We start from the raw sequence: 21,668 nt of genomic DNA, 5'->3' as shown, positions 1-21,668 counted from the left end.
ATTCTCGCTCCGGGTGACTGTCTGTGAGGAGTTGGTGTGTTCTCCCTGTGTCTGCGTGGGTTTCCTCCGGGTGACTGTGAGGAGTGTGGTGTGTTCTCCCTGCGTCTGCATGGGTTTCCTCCGGGTGACTGTCTGTGAGGAGTGTGGTGTGTTCTCCCTGTGTCTGTGTGGGTTTCCTCCAGTTGGCTGTCTGTGAGGAGTGTGGTGTGTTCTCTCTGTGTCTGTGTGGGGTTCCTCCGGGTGACTGTCTGTGAGGAGTGTGGTGTGTTCTCCCTGTGTCTGCGTGGGTTTCCTCCGGGTGACTGTCTGTGAGGAGTGTGGTGTGTTCTCCCTGTGTCTGCGTGGGTTTCCTCCGGGTGACTGTCTGTGAGGAGTGTGGTGTGTTCTCCCTGTGTCTGCGTGGGTTTCCTCTGGGTGCTCCAGTTTCCTCCCACAGTCCAAAACACACGTTGGTAGGTGGATTGGCGACTCAGAAGTGAGTGAATGTGTGTGTGTATGTTGCCCTGTGAAGGACTGGTGCCCCCTTCAGGGTGTATTCCCACCTTGCACCCAATGATTCCAGGTAGGCTCTGGACCCACCATGACCCTGAATTGGATAAGCGCTTACAGATAATGGATGGATAGATGGATTGCACTATACATTCTGAAATAGTAGGAAGACTATGATATGATCATTTTGGGCTGGGGCTACTCTTTGATATATTCTGCGCACATATGTGCGGATGGGATATGATTTTGTAATAATACTAGCTATATTAATAATAATAAGATATTTCTATATAATCACATTTCAGTTTACCCAAGGACACCCTACATTCACAGAAAAATAAATGATTAACAATACAATATATGAGCCATAGAAATGATCAAGGTGCATCTTTATGATGTGGTGCTATTTTTAAACAGTTTAGAAACATAAATGACAATTTGTTTGTTTACAAGGAGGTGAGGAAGAAAACTGGAAGTTGCCAGCATTATGAAAAACACCTTGGGGAAGATTCCAGTTGCGTTAAGCCATTGGCCCAGTTGTTAAATGAATCGTGGCTCTTTTCAGCACAGGCTTCATTCTGAAGTAGCTGAATTGTGGCCTAGTTCTGAAATAAATCATCAGGTACTCCAGAGTACAATTGTTTGTCAAGTCTTTGATTAGCTGAAATATGGAAAAAACAAACCAAAAATAAGCCTCTGTCTTGTCTTTCGTGGCTTGTGGAAATGGTGGCTAAGTAACCTTATTGTGCGACACCATGTCTCTCCGGGCCGAGCTCAGGCACGGCCCCAAACATCTGCTGGTGTGAGCGAGGCCTTTGACTCGCTGCTAAATGCTCTCCGTTGAGCCGCATCCTGTCGCGGGGAGCTGCCTCGCTAAACGCTGTCTGCCGGGCCCAGCGAGGGAGTATTAAGCCAAAGCTGTTAGACTGTTTTCCTGCCAGATAGGTCCAACAGCCTCCCGTAGGCTCAGCATATAGCAGCCCTGTATAGAAGAGGCAGTCAGGAATGAGGGGAGAGACAGGCACGCACTGTGGAGGGTTTGCGGAGAAGGTTGCAGATGATGCCATTACGGCATGACTGACAAGGTTTCAGCCTGAAGTTATATGACTGTTAAAAAACGGAATTTCTGCTGGTTGAAAGTCTGTGCCTTTAAAAAGGACGGAAATGAATGACGGTAGCCAAGTAGATGCACTGCCATTGTTTTTTGTTCATTTTAGAAGAAGTGTGTGGTTGAGGTCTGTAAAGCCCAATGGGTCTAAGTGTAAATAAAGGGAAACTTGACAAAAGAAGGGCTTTTGAAGGTTCTCCAGAAATCCAGTTATATCGAACAGCAGTGTTCGTCTCTTAAATGTCATCCCCACAGTACACCGTGAAAAGTCCTGGCATGTTTATGCTCAAATGACACCTGGATGGAAGTTTTGTGCAGGGGTCACTGTGGCAGTGAGTTTGACTTACGGATATAGCCCACACACACAGCTGGCATTAAATAAGGTCTGCAGCAGGCATGTAGGCTTTGACAGCAGAGGACAGCCACGTATCAAACCATTGCAGATAAATGTTCATCCAGTTTGATTCATCTGTATATCCTTGAGATATTTACCTGTTCATATAAAACTACTATAGGGAACACTTTCCTTTTCTTGACTGAGCTTGGCTTCAGAAAACAAAAGAATAGCCACTGTAGGGAACACTTTACGCCAGCCACTAGCAGCCTTCTCAGTTAATTCCCGATGAATTCCCAGAATTTTATACCCGATGAAAGTGTTCTCCCTGTGTCTGTGTGGGTTTCCTCCGGGTGACTGTCTGTGAGGAGTGTGGTGTGTTCTCCCTGTGTCTGCGTGGGTTTCCTCCGGGTGACTGTCTGTGAGGAGTGTGGTGTGTTCTCCCTGTGTCTGCGTGGGTTTTCTCCAGGTGACTGTCTGTGAGGAGTGTGGTGTGTTCTCTCTGTGTCTGCGTGGGTTTCCTCCGGGTAACTGTCTGTGAGGAGTGTGGTGTGTTCTCTCTGTTTCTGTGTGGGTTTCCTCCGGGTGCTCCTGTTTCCTCCCACGGTCCAAAAACACACGTTGGTAGGTGGATTGGCGACTCAAAAGTGTCCGTAGGTGTGAATGTGTGAGTGTGTGTCGCCCTGTGAAGAACTGGTGCCCCCTCCATGGTGTGTTCCTGCCTTGCGCCCAATGATTCCAGGTAGGCTCTGGACCCACCGCGACCCTGAACTGGATAAGGGTTACAGACAATGAATGAATGAATGAATGAATGAATATATATAATTTTTATGTGGTTAACACCTCAAATGATGGCGGATATATTCTGGAATTTTAAAAAAAATGGCAAAGATATTTAGCTTAAAAGTTTTTTGATAGCCCTCATTTTCCGTCTAATGAGCTTTCTCATTACTTTCTGTCTTTTGTAATGTTTGGATTAAATCTGCTGTTGTCATAGCTTCAATAATTAAAAAAAAGAAAACAAACAAATGAATGAGAGGGTCCAATCCTCAACAGAAGGCTGTTCTGAATTGCTCACAATCTATCATTGTGCCCTGGAGCTGTTCAGGATCCTTATATCTGGAAATACTTAACTAACCCACCCTGGAGCAGGTTAGAAGTTAAGTGAGATAAATGTTGACATGGCTTTATGACACGAGCAATGTGTTCTACATTTGTGATGGTTAATTTAGGGTTAATCCGAACCGAGCTTCTAAATAAGCAGTCTTAATTTGTGAGATAGGACCTATGTGGACATATTCCTAGAAGAAAATTCATATAGCTTTGTGAGCACACATGCAAAGACTGCTGCACTTATAGCTTGTAGGTCAAATGACCGTCTACGGCGATCTGCATTACCTTAGCTAGTGATCTTAGAAAATGACTAGATTAAAGGCTGCTGCACTTGAATGTATGGCTGTATGGTAGATGCTGGGAGTAATAAGGGCGTAGGAAAGCTCCCCCCTTCTGCTGGCATACCCCGGGGTGTCTCACTCAGACAGCCCCTCTCTGCTCGGGCTGGATATTAGGCTTATTAAGGCTGTCTGCCGAGCTGCCTGACTCATAGTAAGCGCCTCCCTGTACAGTAAGAGGGAAGTTGGAGCATATTGATCTGGCAGCCAATCTGTTAGGCTTAAGAGGAGATGAAAGCTTGACTGTGCCCCAGGCTGAGAAGTGGGGCTGGGCTGAACCACTTCAGCTTAACCAGGCTGATTTAAACCCACTCTGACTGTAAGACATCTCTACAGAGCAGAGCACAAACCTAGAATCTGCTCTTGGGGAGCAAGCAGGTGTTGGGCCACAGAGTCTAAGACCCAGTGTCTGAAATGTGGTGGGCCACCTGGAGAATTGAAAGAAATGCTTTCAACACAGTGTGAGCAATTTTTGTAAGCTTTGAAACATGGGGAAAACATTGCAATAGACTGTAACATCTCTCGGTTTAGTGAGAAATATGCTAAAATTAGAATAAAATAACAACAAAAAGGAGGAGTGTGGTGTGTTCTCCCTGTGTCCGCGTGGGTTTCCTCCGGGTGACTGTCTGTGAGGAGTGTGGTGTGTTCTCCCTGTGTCTGCATGGGTTTCCTCTGGGTGACTGTCTGTGAGGAGTGTGGTGTGTTCTCCCTGTGTCTGCATGGGTTTCCTCTGGGTGACTGTCTGTGAGGAGTGTGGTGTGTTCTCCCTGTGTCTGCGTAGGTTTCCTCCGGGTGACTGTCTGTGAAGTGTGTGGTGTGTTCTCCCTGTGTCTGCGTGGGTTTCCTCCGGGTGACTGTCTGTGAGGAGTGTGGTGTGTTCTCCCTGTGTCCTTCCATGCTCCAAAAACACACGTTGGTAGGTGGATTGGCGACTCAAAAGTGTCCATAGGTGTGAGTGTGTGAGTGAATGTGTGTCTGTGTTGCCCTGTGAAGGACTGGCGCCCCCTCCAGGGTGCGTTCTCGCCTTGCACCCAATCATTCCAGGTAGGCTCTGGACCCACCGTGACCCTGAACTGGATAAGCGCTTACAGATAATGAATGAATAAAAACAAAAATGATTGAGGCTCTAATATAAATTGCCTGTTTATAACAGACCACCAAGAAATACCTTAATCGGGAAAACAAGAGTTAGGCAGTGAAGAAAAAAGTACTGTAAAGAGAAGGGTCTTCAGGTGGAAGGTGGAGAAATGATCACACACTTCTGGAGAGATTAGAGCGGAGAGTTTCAGAGTTTATGACCTGTAGCTCTGAACAGCCTGCCATCCATATAGCGAGAATAAATAGATAACGCAAAGTTAGCTTTTACCCACTCTGTGCCCTTGTCAGTGTGGATGTAAAATCCTGTCAAAACAACCCCAAAAACTTTTTGAAATATTGCATCAAAGAGAATCCCAGATTTAAAATAAATGTGCAGAATAAGCAGGTATGTGCTCTTTTGATCAGTCACATGGTCTCCAACAGCAGAGGAATGTAAATACACCTGCTTATATTATCACAGGTGTATTGTAATGTCACATTATCACACGCGCTGCTGTGTGTGTGGTATTCGGAGCGTGACTCAGTGGCACATGCAGAGAGGAGTGGCAGTGCTAGCCATTTGAAAGGTTTAGGTGCCAGCTGGAGCGTCACTGCAGGGCGGTGGCACACACCCAGACTGGCCATTCGCAGTGCTGCCAGCCCATACTGGCATTAACCTCGCTGCCCCACCACACGTGCCATTACATTCCGTCTGTCTGCCCCTCAGCCAGACACCTCCTGCCCACATACCTCAGGAGAAGCTTTAAGATGACAAGTTTTGAGCAAAATTGTTTTTACGTGCTGATGATATTCAAGTGGGGCTCGTTTAAAATATATATATATATAAGGCAAATAATTGTCCAATTTTATAATTAGAAAAATGTGTGATTCACACTTTGGATTCATAGTGGGATGTGAAGGTGGCGATCTCCAGCAGAGCACGTTGATGTTCATATTATATATCTGTGTGAAAATTAACAACAACTTTGGCAATGAAGCCTCTTTTTTTGTATATTCTGTCCATCTCTATCTCTCTGATATTGACTGTTTGTGTCTAACTGTGGCTAACTTCTTTGATAACATTATTCATCCTATGTGCACTATTAAGCTGCCAAAATATTTCAGATGACAAATTCAAGCTACAGACATTATTGGCCTGCGCAACTTACACTGTTTGAGATTTCGACAAGCGAAGCATTAGGAGTCTTACCCAACCTACAGTCCTCAACTTACCCACTACACTATATCAAATTACCCCATGATGTAGTGTGACTCATTATCACCCAGTGACCCACACAGCGATGTAAGCGTCCAAGGTGTGGAAAAGTTGCGTCATACAAGGATATAAAAATATAAAACATGGTGATTAGGAGAAGCTGGTACCTACTGCACTATACAGATATAAACCATAAGAACCACTCAGTAATTATGGGTAAAAAGGAGATGAGTCTCATAAAAACATACTGTTCCAAGTTTACTAGTTCTACCTGATGCAGCAACATTGCCAACCACTGTATCAACACAAAATTCTTAATGTTTGAATTTCAGTTGTCTACGTATTCTCCAAGTTTTGACCGAGCAGCGACCTGTTTACACCTGGCATTAACATGCGCTTTGTATCTGGATAGTATCCTGATTTTATTGGATCAGTTTCTGTTTACACTTGCCATTAAAATGCATCCCCAGACTAATTAGTTTTACATTCCTTTGTAAAAAACATAATTTCTGTTTAATTTCCTCTAACCAGCTGTAAACATTGTTTCCCACCTGCTACCACCAGCGGGGTGTTCCACAAAGCAGGCTTTCTGAGTTAGCCAGCTAACCTAATCTCAAAGTTGAGGACTGTCCAATACGTATTAACCTCAGCTCTGTTCCTATTGGACAGGCTTAAGGTAGCTGGCTAACTGAGAAATCCTTCTCTGTGGAATAGCCCCCAGGTGTATTATATGCTCCCAAAGCTAGGGAATAAAAGTTTAAAACAGACAATGAATCACACTACGTCCTCCTGCTACTGTGATTTCTGCAGTGGTCAGTGCCACAACACTCCTGAGGAAGTTTTGGACATGAAAGTATACCGTTCACATACGCTGATGGACATTCAGATTCATCTGTAGAAATGTGTAGCCACTGATCTAAAAAAAAAAAAACCCAACACACCCGCGTTGTCCCTGCTCTCGAACGACACATGGAGAACACACCACACAGACAGTCACCCGGAGGAAACCCACGCGGACACAGGGAGAACACACCACACTCCTCACAGACAGTCACCCGGAGGAAACCCACGCGGACACAGGGAGAACACACCACACTCCTCACAGACAGTCACCCGGAGGAAACCCACGCGGACACAGGGAGAACACACCACACTCCTCACAGACAGTCACCCGGAGGAAACCCACGCGGACACAGGGAGAACACACCACACTCCTCACAGACAGTCACCCGGAGGAAACCCACGCAGACACAGGGAGAACACACCACACTCCTCACAGACAGTCACCTGGAGCAGGAATCGAACCCACAACCTCCAGGTCCCTGGAGCTGTGTGACTGCGACACTACCTGCTGCACCACCGTGCCGCCCAAACATATTAATGCCAGGTGTAAATAGATATAAAGATTCTCTGTCCTCTTGTACTCTTGTCACAACGGTAGCCCAGTTGTTCACAGTACTAGTTCTGGGGTAGCCCTGCATGTTTTTGTGTTGTCCTGAGTGAGTTCAAGTGCTTGTTAATGATCATAGAAACACCAAAATTTACAGGACAGAGCTACTCCAGGAGCTAGGGAGCCTCTGTTCTGCAGGCAGTAGGTTAGCTGTCTGTGTGTAGGTAGAAGAAGCAGTATGTCCTCAGTATGGTGGACTTTGCGTCTAGATGCAGTGAAAAGATTTGATGGTGTTAGACTGAGATTTTCGGCAGAGAGCAAGCGAAAGATGTTAGGAGAAGCCGTGAGACAAGCCCCCATGTACCAACTGTTCAGACCAACTGTTCCTGCGCTGTATATGTGGTGGTATCACATGCAAAGCCCTCTCAGCCAGACCAGTCTCTGCTGCAGCCTCTTCCCTGTTTGTTCAGAGGACTCAGTGGCCCAATACTGTCCTCACAAAATGGCCTCAAACAGAGAATCCTAGACTACATATTAAAGATATTCCTTTGTGCCCACAAGACAACAGAACACATCTGAGCATCTTGGCGTACCGCACTATATTTCCAGACATTCTGTGAGCTGTATGTGGGCCATTTACCAGCAAAAGCAAACAAACCAAATGTTGATCTTGCAGTGTGGCAGGGTGTACTTAGAGCCCGCTGTTTCACTGTTTTGAAGGATGGTCCATGCCAGTGGCCAGGGGCTGTTGATGACTGAGCTTACGGTGATTTACTGTGAGGATGTAAATCTGGCTGTAAGGTCTGCTGCCTCGGAGCAGTAAAAAATTCACTGTGTGGAATCTGCCATAGGCTTCCCTTCCACTGACTCTGAGAGAGGCTCTAAAGCTCCCTCTTATGCCATGATTCAGCATTTTACACTGGCACTCACACATTATTTCTCTCTCTCTCTCTCTCTCTCTCTCTATTTTTTGGGGAACTGAATATGCTGAGATCATTAATCCCAATTCTTTAGCATTATTTTTCAGATTATTTTTAGATTTTCAGTTTCTTCCCACATTTTCTTGTCTTCACCAGCTCCACCTCATTAACTAGGACTTCCCCAAAAACACATAATGCCACCAGCTATGGAGGGTGAAGGCAAGCACATGCTTCTTCCAAGGCCGGTGTTTACTTGCCTCAGCTGCTAGCGTTGCCTCGGCGTTTCATCACGATGGATTCCCCTCTTCCCATTTTTATCATGGTTTTAATTATTTTTGCTCTGAAAGAAGAGCGAAATAGACAGGGGATGTGTTTGCATTGCATCATGGGATTACCTTTGTGGCTGAGTAATGGTTTGATGCTGCCTTTTTTTTTGTCCAGATTAAGGTATATCAGGCCTTATATATTAGGCGGTATATTTAAGGTATGTTTAGGATTTGGGACAGTCTACGTGTCTGGACGTAAAATACTGTCAATGTAGACAGCTCACTAGGTTTTGGGACAGACCCGTGAAGTCTGCTGTAGCGTCGTATCGAACTGCTACCAATACAACACCACTGGACAGCTCTACACACTGGAGGAGAGTGCCAACTGTCCAGATCTGTCACTACAGCTGATAGAAAGTCATACCAGCACCGCTCATGCTGTGATGAGGGGACATGATGGGCATCCCACACACCCAGAGGATCCGCAGTCTCAAGAAGAATAATCCAAATTTTAAAAAAAAAATAACATAATTGGATTGTACTTTGAATGAAACAATGTATGTGAATTCACATTATTAAAATATTCAAGTTATTTTCAGGGGTAGCATGGTGGTGCAGCAGGTAGTGTCGCAGTCACACAGCTCCAGGGACCTGGAGGTTGTGGGTTTGAGTCCCGCTCCAGGTGACTGTCTGTGAGGAGTGTGGTGTGTTCTCCCTGTGTCCGCGTGGGTTTCCTCTGGTGACTGTCTGTGAGGAGTGTTGTGTGTTCTCCCTGTGTCTGCGTGTGTTTCCTCCGGGTGACTGTCTGTGAGGAGTGTGGTGTGTTCTCCCTGTGTCTGCGTGGGTTTCCTCTGGTGACTGTCTGTGAGGAGTGTGGTGTGTTCTCCCTGTGTCTGCGTGGGTTTCCTCTGGTGACTGTCTGTGAGGAGTGTGGGGTGTTCTCCCTGTGTCTGCGTGTGTTTCCTCCGGGTGACTGTCTGTGAGGAGTGTGGTGTGTTCTCCCTGTGTCTGCGTGGGTTTCCTCTGGTGACTGTCTGTGAGGAGTGTGGTGTGTTCTCCCTGTGTCCGCGTGGGTTTCCTCTGGTGACTGTCTGTGAGGAGTGTTGTATGTTCTCCCTGTGTCTGCGTGTGTTTCCTCCGGGTGACTGTCTGTGAGGAGTGTGGTGTGTTCTCCCTGTGTCTGCGTGGGTTTCCTCCGGGTGACTGTCTGTGAGGAGTGTGGTGTGTTCTCCCTGTGTCTGCGTGGGTTTCCTCGGGTGACTGTCTGTGAGGAGTGTGGGGTGTTCTCCCTGTGTCTGTGTGGGTTTCCTCTGGTGACTGTCTGTGAGGAGTGTTGTGTGTTCTCCCTGTGTCCGCGTGGGTTTCCTCGGGTGACTGTCTGTGAGGAGTGTTGTGTGTTCTCCCTGTGTCCGCGTGGGTTTCCTCCGGGTGCTTCGGTTTCCTCCAACAGTCCAAAAACACACGTTGGTAGGTAGATAAGCGACTCAATAGTGTCCGTAGGTGTGAGTGAGTGTGTGTTGCCCTGTGAAGGACTTGCGCCCAATGATTCCAGGTAGGCTCTGGACCCACCGCTACCCTGAACTGGATAAGGGATACAGATAATGAATGAAGGAATGAAATAGAGTTTTACTAATAGAAAGTACTAGAAATCCATGCAATTAATTTAAAGTTCTAGTTTTAAGAATGCTAACAAAAATGGACGTAAAGACATTGGAATCAGGCGGGGAATTCATGAAGGATGCATCACTGATTTCTAAATATCGCACAGCTGCAGTGTTTTTTCTCTTTTTTTTCTGCCTAGCTCCATATTGTATCCTTCATGCTTTATAGTTTACTGACTTGTATTCAGGGAACACAGCCAAGTTCTTCCCACTGAAGATCTTGGCCTGTGTTTGTGTTAATATTGTCTTGATTCGTGGAGCCAGGGATAAGGGATAACTGCATTCCCCTGTCCAGGAAACTCCAGACTTCTTCTCGGAACCCATATTATTAAATGGATCAAATTGACCAGATCTATCCGTGCTGCTGTATGCTTTCTGGTAAAGCAGTATCTGCATTTAGCTCTCTCTCCCACACACACACACACAGAGCAGTGCATGTGGGGAGTGGTCTCTCCTCCTGATCTAGCATTGGACGATGGGTGTCCTGACTCTTTTCTTTTTTTCCGGATGAGTGCTTCTGGTCTGCGCTCATTAGTGCCATTATAGGAATCCCTTTCACTGCTGTATGAGGCACCAGCCTCCTGTGTGTGAAGCTCCACTGTGGCCCAGTCCGAGGGGATGAGAGAAGAGGACTGTTTGGCCCCCACAGGACACTCACAGATCTTCTTCTCTGAGCTAACGTGCAGCTGCTCCTCGAGGACGCCTTGCTTGTGTGTGTGTGTGTCTCCACTAGCTGCAAGGATTATTGTCATTCTCGCCCGTGATTCCAGCATCAATCCTGCACTCACTCAAAAGTACTTCCAGCAGCAGAGTGGGGCTGTTTTCAGACAGTGGTCTCCTCTTTTCTTGTGTCTCTCTGTCTCCTTCTGTTGGGAGGCACCTAGTTGACCCCCAGCAGTGCTGGGCCTCAAGAGTCACACTCTTTCTCTCCGTCCTTTTCCCTCTCTCCCTCCCTCTTTCTCCCCTTTCACATGCATTAGGAGAGGACAAAGGCCGGCTTCAGCTTTGCTCTGGCCTGTCATAGCACACTTTCTCTCTTTCACTCTTCATTCTTCTCTTTCTCCTCCCTCTCACACTCCAGAGCACACATTCGAAAGGACACACACACACACACACACACACACACACACACACAAACATTCCTTTGTAGACACAAATTAAAAATGTATTTTAAGCCACGTCACTGACAAAGATAAGCCAAATTATTTAAACTTTACTCACAGAAATACAACACAATATAGTTCTAAATGGATGGGGAACTGTGAATGCATTTGCTTTTTGCGCTCTTTTCCAGTTTCTCTACAGTCAGATTGGCTGATGGAGAATTTTTGGCTGATTTTTATCAGTCTTTTTTTAACCCAGATCTCACACTGTGTGGGCTAAACGAACACATTCCCAGTTATTTCTTTTAGCTTCAATAATTTGCATTATTTCTCCTTCAAGGGTCCAACTGAATTAAACATTAATCCGATTAAATGATGTAGTGTTTGGTCATTTGATGGTAAAACTGTAAAATGTGGTTCTCAGTATTTGTAAACGATTGTTGTGTACAAAAACATAACATGCCAAATGATTTTTCCAAAACTAGCTCCTTGTTTCATTGTCCATAATAATGGTTAAATATTCAGTCTGTTTGTCAGTCTGGGAATGCGAAGCTAATTGGCTGCAACCGTCCAATCACGGGAGGTAAAAACAGAAAGAGAATGGGTTTCCCCCTCAAAATGTTCAGGTCTACTAACTTGAAATGGGTGTTGTTTATGTTTTTTACATTGATGTTTCTTCAAACCATGAGGCAGCTACGGTGTCACTGAGCTCCTAACATTTCTCTCTCAACCGAGGACTAACACGACACAAAAAATGACCACAGTTCACAAAGTTTATGAAGAAAATGATATAATCTCTGAGTGTCTGAGCTTGCCCAAGTCACCTATATCTATTGATTAGCATGTTTATTTGTTTATTTGGTTGTTTATTCAGTGTTTCTTTTGTAAAGTGGATCTGCTTCAGCCTTTCAGGGTTGATTTTAATTGTACATTATTTAACATGAAATCCATTTTGTAGTGCTGGGTGGGACAAAGTTCAATATCACGGTATTTTTCAGTATTATATCGGTTTAATGGTAATTGATGTTTTTTTTTTTCTTTTCCATTCATGAAGTGTTGACCACATTTCTACAGTAGAGTGGTTAAGAGAACTCTACTCCACTGTCTTTAAGAATTGTACATTGTACAAGAAAAAAACATTTTCACGTTAGTATTACATGTAATACAGGTTTGCACGGCCCCACAGTCATTATCAGTTTTCAAATTAAGGAATCATAGGGCATGACCGTTGCAGTGAAAACGTAGAACCTTTTATTTAGCACATTTTTCAGACAACTTCAAAACTATTGGCTTTTCACAATTTATGTAAATCAGCTACACTCTGTTAATGTTATCCATCTCTCACCAGTTTATTTTTTTGAACTTCATTAATTTACAACATATTTAACCAAATAAGAGGTATTTTAGATATAACGTAGCCAGGGCTGCATTTGCAGTAATTGTTGTTTGGTTCACGTCCAACCTTTTAAACCCAAAGAACCTCTGGACAACAGACACGGCTTCTTTTTTCTGGGTCATCATCTTCTACTTCAATGTCTGGAACAACTTCTGGTTCAGAACTTCCCCTGTTCATTTTCACCACATTCAACGACTCCACTAATACTTGCACTCCGTTCAAAGCGTGTTTAGAGGCGCAGTAATGAAAAATGTCCCCTTTGAAACAATTTACCACCGCACTGCATTCCGGACATGGTTAGGCTTTTTAAACCAGTGTTGCCGGTATATGAAAAGTTCATATCATAACAAAAATAAAAACTGGTTTTCGCTGCGAACCGGTACACCACCCAGCACTACCATTTGGCGGCCATTTTGAAAGTCGGCCATTTTGGATCCAACTTTTGTTTTTTCAATGGGAAGAGGGTCATGTGACACATCAAATTTATTGGGAATTTCACAAGCACCTGAAACTACGGATACTGGAAGCCTGTGTTAGCATTTCCCCTGCGTTGTTGATATGAGTGTGTGAAGAGTGGGAGAAGAGGGTTGCATTGACAATCCAACACAATGGGCAGCACTTTTAACACATTTATAAGTGGTCAGAAACTTGTAAATAACTCATGAAAGAAAAAAGTTACGTTAAAACCATTGTTGTGAAATTCCCAATAAGTTTGATGTGTCACATGACCCTCTTCCCACTGAAAAAACAAAAGCTGGATCCAAAATGGCCGACTTCAAAATGGCCGCCATGGTCACCACCCATCTTGAAAAGTTCCCCCCCTCCCATATACTAATGTGCCACAAACAGGAAGTTAATATCACCAACCATTCCCATTTTATTAAGGTGTATCCATATAAATGGCCCACCTTGTACATTAAAAATACACAAAAGCCAGATCTTTGATGTGCATCCCACACCATATATTCGAACTGTTAATACTGGGATGATTTCCATAGCCGTGTTTCTTCTATCCTTTGATGTGAGGGTAGTTATTTAGTCAAAATTTAAAAAAATGTCAACTGAAACTTGTACGCATGTTATACTGATCTAAATCGCAGTTCTATAGCTGAGAGTGCCTTTGTCATTATGGAGATTGGGGTCCATAAAAACAGTGATTAACTGGTGACCACCCATTGACCCTCAGCAGGCTCACAGCTATGAGCTCGTCTGTCATGACATTATTCAGAAGTTAATTATCTAAGGAGAGGAAGACTTATCACCAAAAGAGTTTAATGTTCCCTTATGCAGTGCTTTACTTCATCATCTCTGTCTGAGCAAAACCTCTCAAACATTTTGCAAGAGAGGAGATAAATGTCCAAACTTTCAATAACAGTTATTGTAACAGTATTTTTCTAGGTCATTTTGAAGCATTTCTGTTAGTCTGTTTCTTTCAGGGATAGTTCTTAGACACCGTAATCAGCAGCTGGCCTTTTCTATAAAAAAATATAACAATACGAAGTCTTATTTAGGCACCTTATTCCTTTCATCATAAAGTATTCATCAAAAGATGCAATGGCTTATGCATAAGAAATATAATTAAATAAAAGAGTTTCTTAGTCTAGTTTGTCTTTATTTTTGAAGTATTTGGGTCACTATCATTAGCCAGCACTCATTAAGTCTAGCGTTTATTGAAACTGCCCCATAACTGACCTCTGTCCATCCAGCCAGCTTCTGTCTGGGTTTATTTGCTGTGGAATTGCAGATAAATGGCCAGAGTTTTGGGGATGGACGAGTTTGTAGCCCAATTAAAGGAGCCGTCAGTCATTTTCTCATGAAATGACTATAACACTGAAACCTGGTTGCTTGGATGTGTTGAAGATTCTGTTTAAAACATGGCCACCCCTGTCTGCTAGACGCACTCAGTGGAGCATAAATTAATTAATTAAATCATGATTTGGAGTTTTATTATGCATCTCATCTGAGCTAATTTTAATAGAAACTGTGTTCTAAAATAATAACGCATCACTTTCATACAAGTTGTGGGCTGTTTTTATTCTGCTAAAAACGCCTTATTGCTCCTTTAACATGTGCCGTTTTGTTCTATGCTGTGATTCGTCACCCCTCAGCAATCACGGACGGTCTCCCAGCCTGAATCCTCACAAGCTCATTGGAGCAAAATCAATAGGATGATTTAGCAGCTGCAGCATGGGCGAGGGGACAATGAGCAAGCATTTAACCTCCTGATAGCAGAGCTGTGTTTACTGTACACCATCATAGAGCGGCATTGATCAGCAGCGCGGACCTCCTCAAGCCTCCATTTACTGCTAATCTATAATCATCATTACCACTGTTTGGTCCCACCTACGTCCTTCATTGATTTGGGAGAGGTTAGGTGCAAAACACATTATGTGCAAAAATAGCAATGACACATTCATAAAAGTAATCAGTGTTGAGGGAGAAACTGTATTTTTGGTGCAGTATGTGATGAGTTACTGAGACATATGTAATTGCCATATGTAATTCACCTGACCTCACCTGGGAACAGGTATGGTTCCTAATTTGAAATGGGACCGTGTGCACCCTCCAATGCAGATTTGTTATTGAAGGCAGGTTAACTCATTAAAAAATCATTAACAGTTCATGATAAATGGCACAAAAATTTCAATGCTATTGACGCACTTACATTCAGTTTGACCCTCTGATTCACCCAACACCCAGCTGTAGTTAGTGATGTTAATTGGTATTTTCTCATTATATTTAAGGCTTTGTTTGCCAGTTTTTTTGCTTAATTTGGGAACTACTCTTCATCCTGTGTCAAATTTTCCTAGCAAATAAACCAAAATATTTACTTTTTCTTCTCTTTATAACCTGTTTTTTTGAGGTTGGGAGTGGGGTGAGATCTTGCAGTATAAATAATTATTCATTCATTCATTCATTCATTATCAGTAACCCTTATCCAGTTCAGGGTCGTGGTGGTTCCAGAGCCTACCTGGAATCATTGGGCGCATAGCGGGAATACACACTGGAGGGGGCGCCAGTCCTTCACAGGGCAACACACAAACACTCACACATTCACTCACACCTACGGACACTTGAGTCGCCAATCCACCTACCAATGTGTGTTTTTGGACCGTGGGAGGAAACCGGAGCACCCGAAGGAAACCCACGCAGACACAGAGAGAACACACCACACTCCTCACAGACAGTCACCCGGAGGAAACCCACGCAGACACAGGGAGAACACACCACACTCCTCACAGACAGTCACCCGGAGGAAACCTACGCAGACACAGGGAGAACACACCACACTCCTCACAGACAGTCACCCGGAGGAAACCCACACAGACACAGAGAGAACACACCACACTCCTCACACACAGTCACCCGGAGTAAACCCACACAGATACAGGGAGAACACACCACACTCCTCACAGACAGTCACCCGAAGGAAACCCACACAGACACAGAGAGAACACACCACACTCCTCACACACAGTCACCCGGAGTAAACCCACACAGATACAGGGAGAACACACCACACTCCTCACAGACAGTCACCCGGAGCGGGACTCAAACCCACAACCTCCAGGTCAACCCCTACCTGCTGCTCCACCGTGCCGCCCTTGATTATATTATAGATCCATATTAAGACATTTAGACATATAAGCATTAAAAGCATTGACAACATTTATTTTTGTGCGCTAATGTTTTCCCTCTCTTTGTTTTCCAGCTCTGCGGATGACAAATTTCGCTGGAACAATCAAGGTACAGTAGCAGTGCATGAAATCCCACGTCTTTCTGCCTGATGATGTACTGCAGTGAAGCCGTGTATTCTCAGCGGCTGAGGTGTGGGTGCAGCTAATGATTTGAGGCTTCACGGCCACTGGCAGCTGGATGAGGAAGCGAAGAGGCACTCCTCTGAGTCGAGAGCATGACAGCTGTCTCCATCACTCAGGACCCAGGACAGCACAACTGTGCTCGTCAAAGAGAAATATAGCCCCTCGAAGCTGATTGATTGCATTATGGCAGAAACCTTAGCCAAAGATAACGCCCTCCGCCCCACACAGAATCAAGCGCGAGCGCTTGAAGAGCACAGGGGTTGAGAACGCCAAAGTGCATGAATTATTTATCGAAGTGGGTGGGCGGTTAAACTCAAGACTGTTTCACACCTCGGCCTCGCGAGCAGGTACAGTGGATGAGGCACGTTAATCAAGTAGCTGCAGTTATGTGACTAATTAGAGATGGGAGCTGGAAGACAGAACGTGATTACGGTACACATGATTGTGTACTGCCTCTGTTTAACTTACAGTCAAATGCAAATGTTTGGTTGATTTCACAATGGAAAGTAAGTTTTCCCTTTGTGTGCAATGCGTAAACAATTCATTCCCACACTTCGTTTATTAAAAATCAACAAAACATCGCACATCTATGTCTAGGACTGTCAAAACAGTGTGTAAATGACAGTGTGTAAAAGCTGCAGTTTAAAGTTTACTTCACTTCCACCTTTGGTCAGTTGATTCTGGTCTAAAACGTTTTGTCTGAACTCCAGCGTTCTCAGACACATTGTCATAGTCTCGCTGCTGAAGCATCACTCTTGAAAGGGCAGTGCTCTTTTTCTTTCCTTTTTTAGTCTGCCTTTGTGTTTTGGTGATGGCCTTTGAAACACAACCTGGTGTAATTTCCTGCTCTTGTTCTGTTTCATCACAGACGGACAGAAGGATATAGAAGAAGAGCTCACCACCGGCCTGGAGCTTGTGGATTCGTGCATTAGATCTCTGCAGGAGTCGGGCATCCTGGATTCCCAGGAATTTGTGACAGGTGAAAATAAGAACTACTCATCTGCTCAGTGGTGGCATCTAAAGCCTTTACACAACGAAAAACACTAAAGAACAGACAGTATCGCCATTTCATACAATCAGCGTTGGCTACTGTGGTAGTAGGATGAGGGCATATTTGCAAACTCCTCTTTAGGATGGGGTCTGGAAGAAGGAACCATTAATGTGCCACCAGCTTGCATCTAAACTTGCATCTTAGCTTGGGTCAGTGCTTTGCCAGCTTTGTTATACTGACAATACAGACAAAAGAAATTTCACAGAATCGTACAGAGGGCAGCTAACAATGTCACATTCCTTCAATCTGAAAAATTGCCACCGGTGTTTCACATAACAACGTGTTTAAATTTCTTTACTGTGGTCTGAATAAGTTGAATTAATGAACCACGTTTGGTGTGTAAACGCTTTTACAGTGGGGGTGATCTGTTTAAGAAACAATACACACATTCACACAAAATAGTAATATAAATATCACCCCTATTCAGGTGTCATTCCGTTCATTTCAGTCCATTCTCATCAGAGTCAGTGAATGATTTAAATTTAAGTAAAAACGTTAGAACCCTTTAGGGTCAATGCTCCCTCAAAACAGCTCTGAATAATGTTTGGACTGTTCTGTAGTTTATTTCAAGCCTAATTTGTTTCCCCTCACAAAGAAATTGTGTAATTACTGTCTACACTGACAACACTGTAGATCAAGTCAAGTCAAGTGGTTTTTTGTTTTCATTCCTCGGTGTAACGTGAATAAGGCCCAAGACACAAAACAGCGGCACGTTATACATGAACTGCATTAAGTGTCAAAAAACAACAGTGTGGAAAGTGTGAAGAATGTAGAGCAGATACATGAGAAAATAAACACTGTGTAATATAAACCCAGGAGCAAATAGAGAAAAAACAGATGGGCACAAGACTTATAAATGTGTGTCAGAGCAGTGTATTAACAGAGCGGCAGGAGTTGGGTCAGTGCTGCCAGAGTGTACTGGGTTAGGATATAAGTGCACTAGTAGTACTGTTTTTTAATGTTGTAAAATTACTGTAAACATGGGCACAGTGGGGCGGCGCGGTGGTGCAGCAGGTAGTGTCGCAGTCACACAGCTCCAGGGGCCTGGAGGTTGTGGGTTCGATTCCCGCTCCGGGTGACTGTCTGTGAGGAGTGTGGTGTGTTCTCCCTGTGTCTGCGTGGGTTTCCTCCGGGTGACTGTCTATGAGGAGTGTGGTGTGTTCTCCCTGTGTCTGTGTCTGCGTGGGTTTCCTCCGGGTGACTGTCTATGAGGAGTGTGGTGTGTTCTCCCTGTGTCTGCGTGGGTTTCCTCCGGGTGACTGTCTATGAGGAGTGTGGTGTTTTCTCCCTGTGTCTGCATGGGTTTCCTCCGGGTGACTGTCTGTGAGGAGTGTGGTGTGTTCTCCCTGTGTCTGTGTGGGTTTCCTCTAGGTGACTGTCTGTGAGGAGTGTGGTGTGTTCTCCCTGTGTCTGTGTGGGTTTCCTCTGGGTGACTGTCTATGAGGTGTGAGGTGTGTTCTCCCTGTGTCTGCATGGGTTTCCTCTGGGTGACTGTCTGTGAGGAGTGTGGTGTGTTCTCCCTGTGTCTGTGTGGGTTTCCTCTGGGTGCTCCGTTTTCCTCCCACTGTCCAAAAACAGACGTTGCAAGTGGATTGGCGACTCAAATGTGTCCGTAGGTGTGAGTGAATGTGTGTGAGTGTGTGTTGCCCTGTAAAGGACTGACGCCCTCTCCAGGGTGTGTTCCTGCCTTGCGCCCAATGATTCCAGGTAGGCTCTGGACCCACCGCGACCCTGAATTGGATAAGCGGTTACAGATAATGGATGGATGGATGTATTTGTATAGCGCTTTTTACAACTGATGTTATAACAAAGCAGCTTCACAGAAATCCAGTGAGAACAATGTTTTGACGTGAAATTACCGGTAGAAAAGCTCAGATCATTTTTACAGGATTTGTTACAGTGCATAACTACTGTACTTTTCACCGAGATGTTCGATAATTGGGTAAATATTGTTGAAGTCACGTATAATCGACTGTAACACGTAACACCTCCAGATGCAGTTTTTAACCCTAGCACAGAAACAGCCATAACACAGCGGTGAGGGTTTCAGCTCGGAGCTATAAGACAGGTGGCATTTAGAGGCATTGTCTCTGACTTTTTCGAATCAAGTCCCAGATGCATTTACCTGAAGAGGCTTGGTCATGATCTCCACTGATTGATAGATACAGCCACACGAGAGGCGTTTGGAGTAAGAAGTGACTCTGCAGTGAGATGGCGGTGAGAATTGAATGTGCCAGATGCAGGAGCAGATAATGGAAGTTTGCAGGTGTTCGCTCCTCAGGGTCTGTTCCTCTGCAGTTGGTATTCACCACCTTTCACTGGGAGAGCCCTCCTGCACTCGCCTCTATTCAGAAACCGTGCCACAGAGCACTACCTGTCACGCCACATTATGAGTCTCAATAGCTGGGTGTGTGAATTACTCCTCTTCTGGTTATTGACACTGCTGCCAGTTTTGTAGGGATTCTTTTTTTTGTCACAATCTGGAGAACAAATTCAAGCCGAGATAAACATCCAATATTGCAGCTCAAAAGTAATCACACGTGCATTCATGGCGCTGAAAAGATCAGGCCGAACTCATCCGAAACGAGAGATATGTGCAGCCTGAAAAGCAGAAATGTCGGCAAAGTTCAGCTAAGCCTCTTAGCTAATGCCTGCTGCTTTCAAATGTTACTTTCATTGGTATTTGACTAAAGATGGTTGAGAACTTACTCAGGCTTTTTTATACTTTGCTGATGTGTGGCCTTGGGAAACTGTTTGGCTCCAACACATTAAACATCTTTGTTTTAAATGTCAAAGCTAAATTGCATTTTTAAGTATTATATATTAGCAACATTTTAAGTTATGTATTTATATAGCTATAGAGCTGGGGTTGTAACAGAAACCTGTACATAAACAGCAGACATATTTGGGCCTAATCTGTGTCACATTTGGCATTTACAGCTCAGTTAGGGCACTGGCAAGTGTTGTGTGAACCGGACGTGGGCCAACTGTCGATTTGGCCCAGATTTGGTCCACAACTCACCTGACATCTGGCCCATATAAGGTGGACATGCGGCTGAGAGGCAGACAGTCTCACCATCGTCGTTGAAGGCCAAATGTGGGCCGTAAGAGAACTGCAGATGTGCCACGTTTAGGCCGAGCTTTTAGTGCTGTCTGGGTGTCTTCAAATGGAGGAGAAGTAAAAAACGTTTTTATTGTATGTTAACGCGTCAAGGTTTTATTCCATGTAAAGCCGTATATTTCAAATGGAAAATATATTTCAGAGTAAAAAAACGTGTTTTGGTTTAAAATAATGTATGCAGTGTAGTATACAGCAGACAATTGTCTCCTAATCACTGCATTACTTTGCTTTGACTGTGGTTGAATGCTACGATTTTCTGAGACAATGCACAAAAGTGGCCCCCGGGGGCGTCATTTATAAAGAGTGCTTACGCACAAAAACAGGTCTGAAACGTGCGTACGTAACATCTCACGCAGAAACTGATTTATAAAGAAATTCTTTGTGTACAAATGAGCGCATTTTTAAGCAAGGTTTAACCCACACAGACACAGGGAGAACACACCACACTCCTCACAGACAGCCACCCGGAGGAAACCCACACAGACACAGGGAAAACACACCACACTCCTCACAGACAATCACCCGAAGCAGGAATCGAACCCACAACCTTCAAGCCCCTGGAGCTGTGTGACTGCGACTCTACCTGCTGCACCACCGTGCCGCCCCCTATTGTTGTTGTTATTATTATTATTATTATTATAAACAATTTAACTCCTAAATAAATAGACATTAATTTGTTATGGGCTGGTAATAGCTGCTAAACCGCTGTAACTTGCACAGAAACACATGTTTATATTTAAATAAGCGAGAGGCTGATGCATATGATGATGTCATAATGGCTTTTTCGGCGCTACTTAAACCTAGCTCACTGACAAATAAGGCGACAACGCTTAAGTATCAGAGATAATGAAGATATTTTTTGTGGACGATGTAGAGTGTTTAATGATCTGATTTAACACTGTTTACTGCTGCCATATGTTGTCACGTACCTAACTTGCGCTTGTTTGTAAAGCTACGACTGAAGCACCGCACAACACATTTGACCTCGTCTCGACCTCTGAAACAATAACTTCCACCGTGCCGTCTCCAAAGTTTCTCTATATTGTCTTTCAGTCCTCAATTGTCTCCATTGTCTCACGCGAAAATGAATGTAGAAGCACATATTTAAATATTCAGTTTTTTTGCATTGTCTATTTATAGGCAGAACATTAGGTTGGTTCACCTGTGCATGTTTTTAAAGGAGTTTGTGCTTTATAAAGAGAAAACAGCGTTGAGGTGTGCGTACATATGGTTTTATAAATTTGACTTTTTTTGTGCGCATGGT

General features: G+C 44.3%; 1 protein-coding gene across 8 annotated transcripts in view; it reads left to right on the top strand.

Moving 5' to 3' along the window:
- ctnnd2b (catenin (cadherin-associated protein), delta 2b) overlaps positions 1–21,668 on the top strand; it is a 123,780-nt gene that overhangs the window by 51,554 nt on the left and 50,558 nt on the right. For all 8 annotated transcript variants that reach the window (XR_010804181.1, XM_066680734.1, XM_066680740.1 and 5 more), the window contains 2 exons: positions 16,124–16,158; positions 17,101–17,211. Coding sequence is in view for 7 of the 8 variants with exons in the window: in XM_066680734.1 (XP_066536831.1) it covers positions 16,124–16,158; positions 17,101–17,211 (146 nt within the window). In the remaining variant the exon portion in view is untranslated. The remainder of the gene's footprint in view (positions 1–16,123; positions 16,159–17,100; positions 17,212–21,668) is intronic.

Source organism: Hoplias malabaricus, chromosome 9 (assembly GCF_029633855.1).
Source record: "Hoplias malabaricus isolate fHopMal1 chromosome 9, fHopMal1.hap1, whole genome shotgun sequence".
In the NCBI taxonomy this organism is placed as follows: Eukaryota; Metazoa; Chordata; class Actinopteri; order Characiformes; family Erythrinidae; genus Hoplias; species Hoplias malabaricus.
Note: the sequence above shows the minus strand (reverse complement) of the source record. Positions and strands in the feature narration are given on the sequence as shown.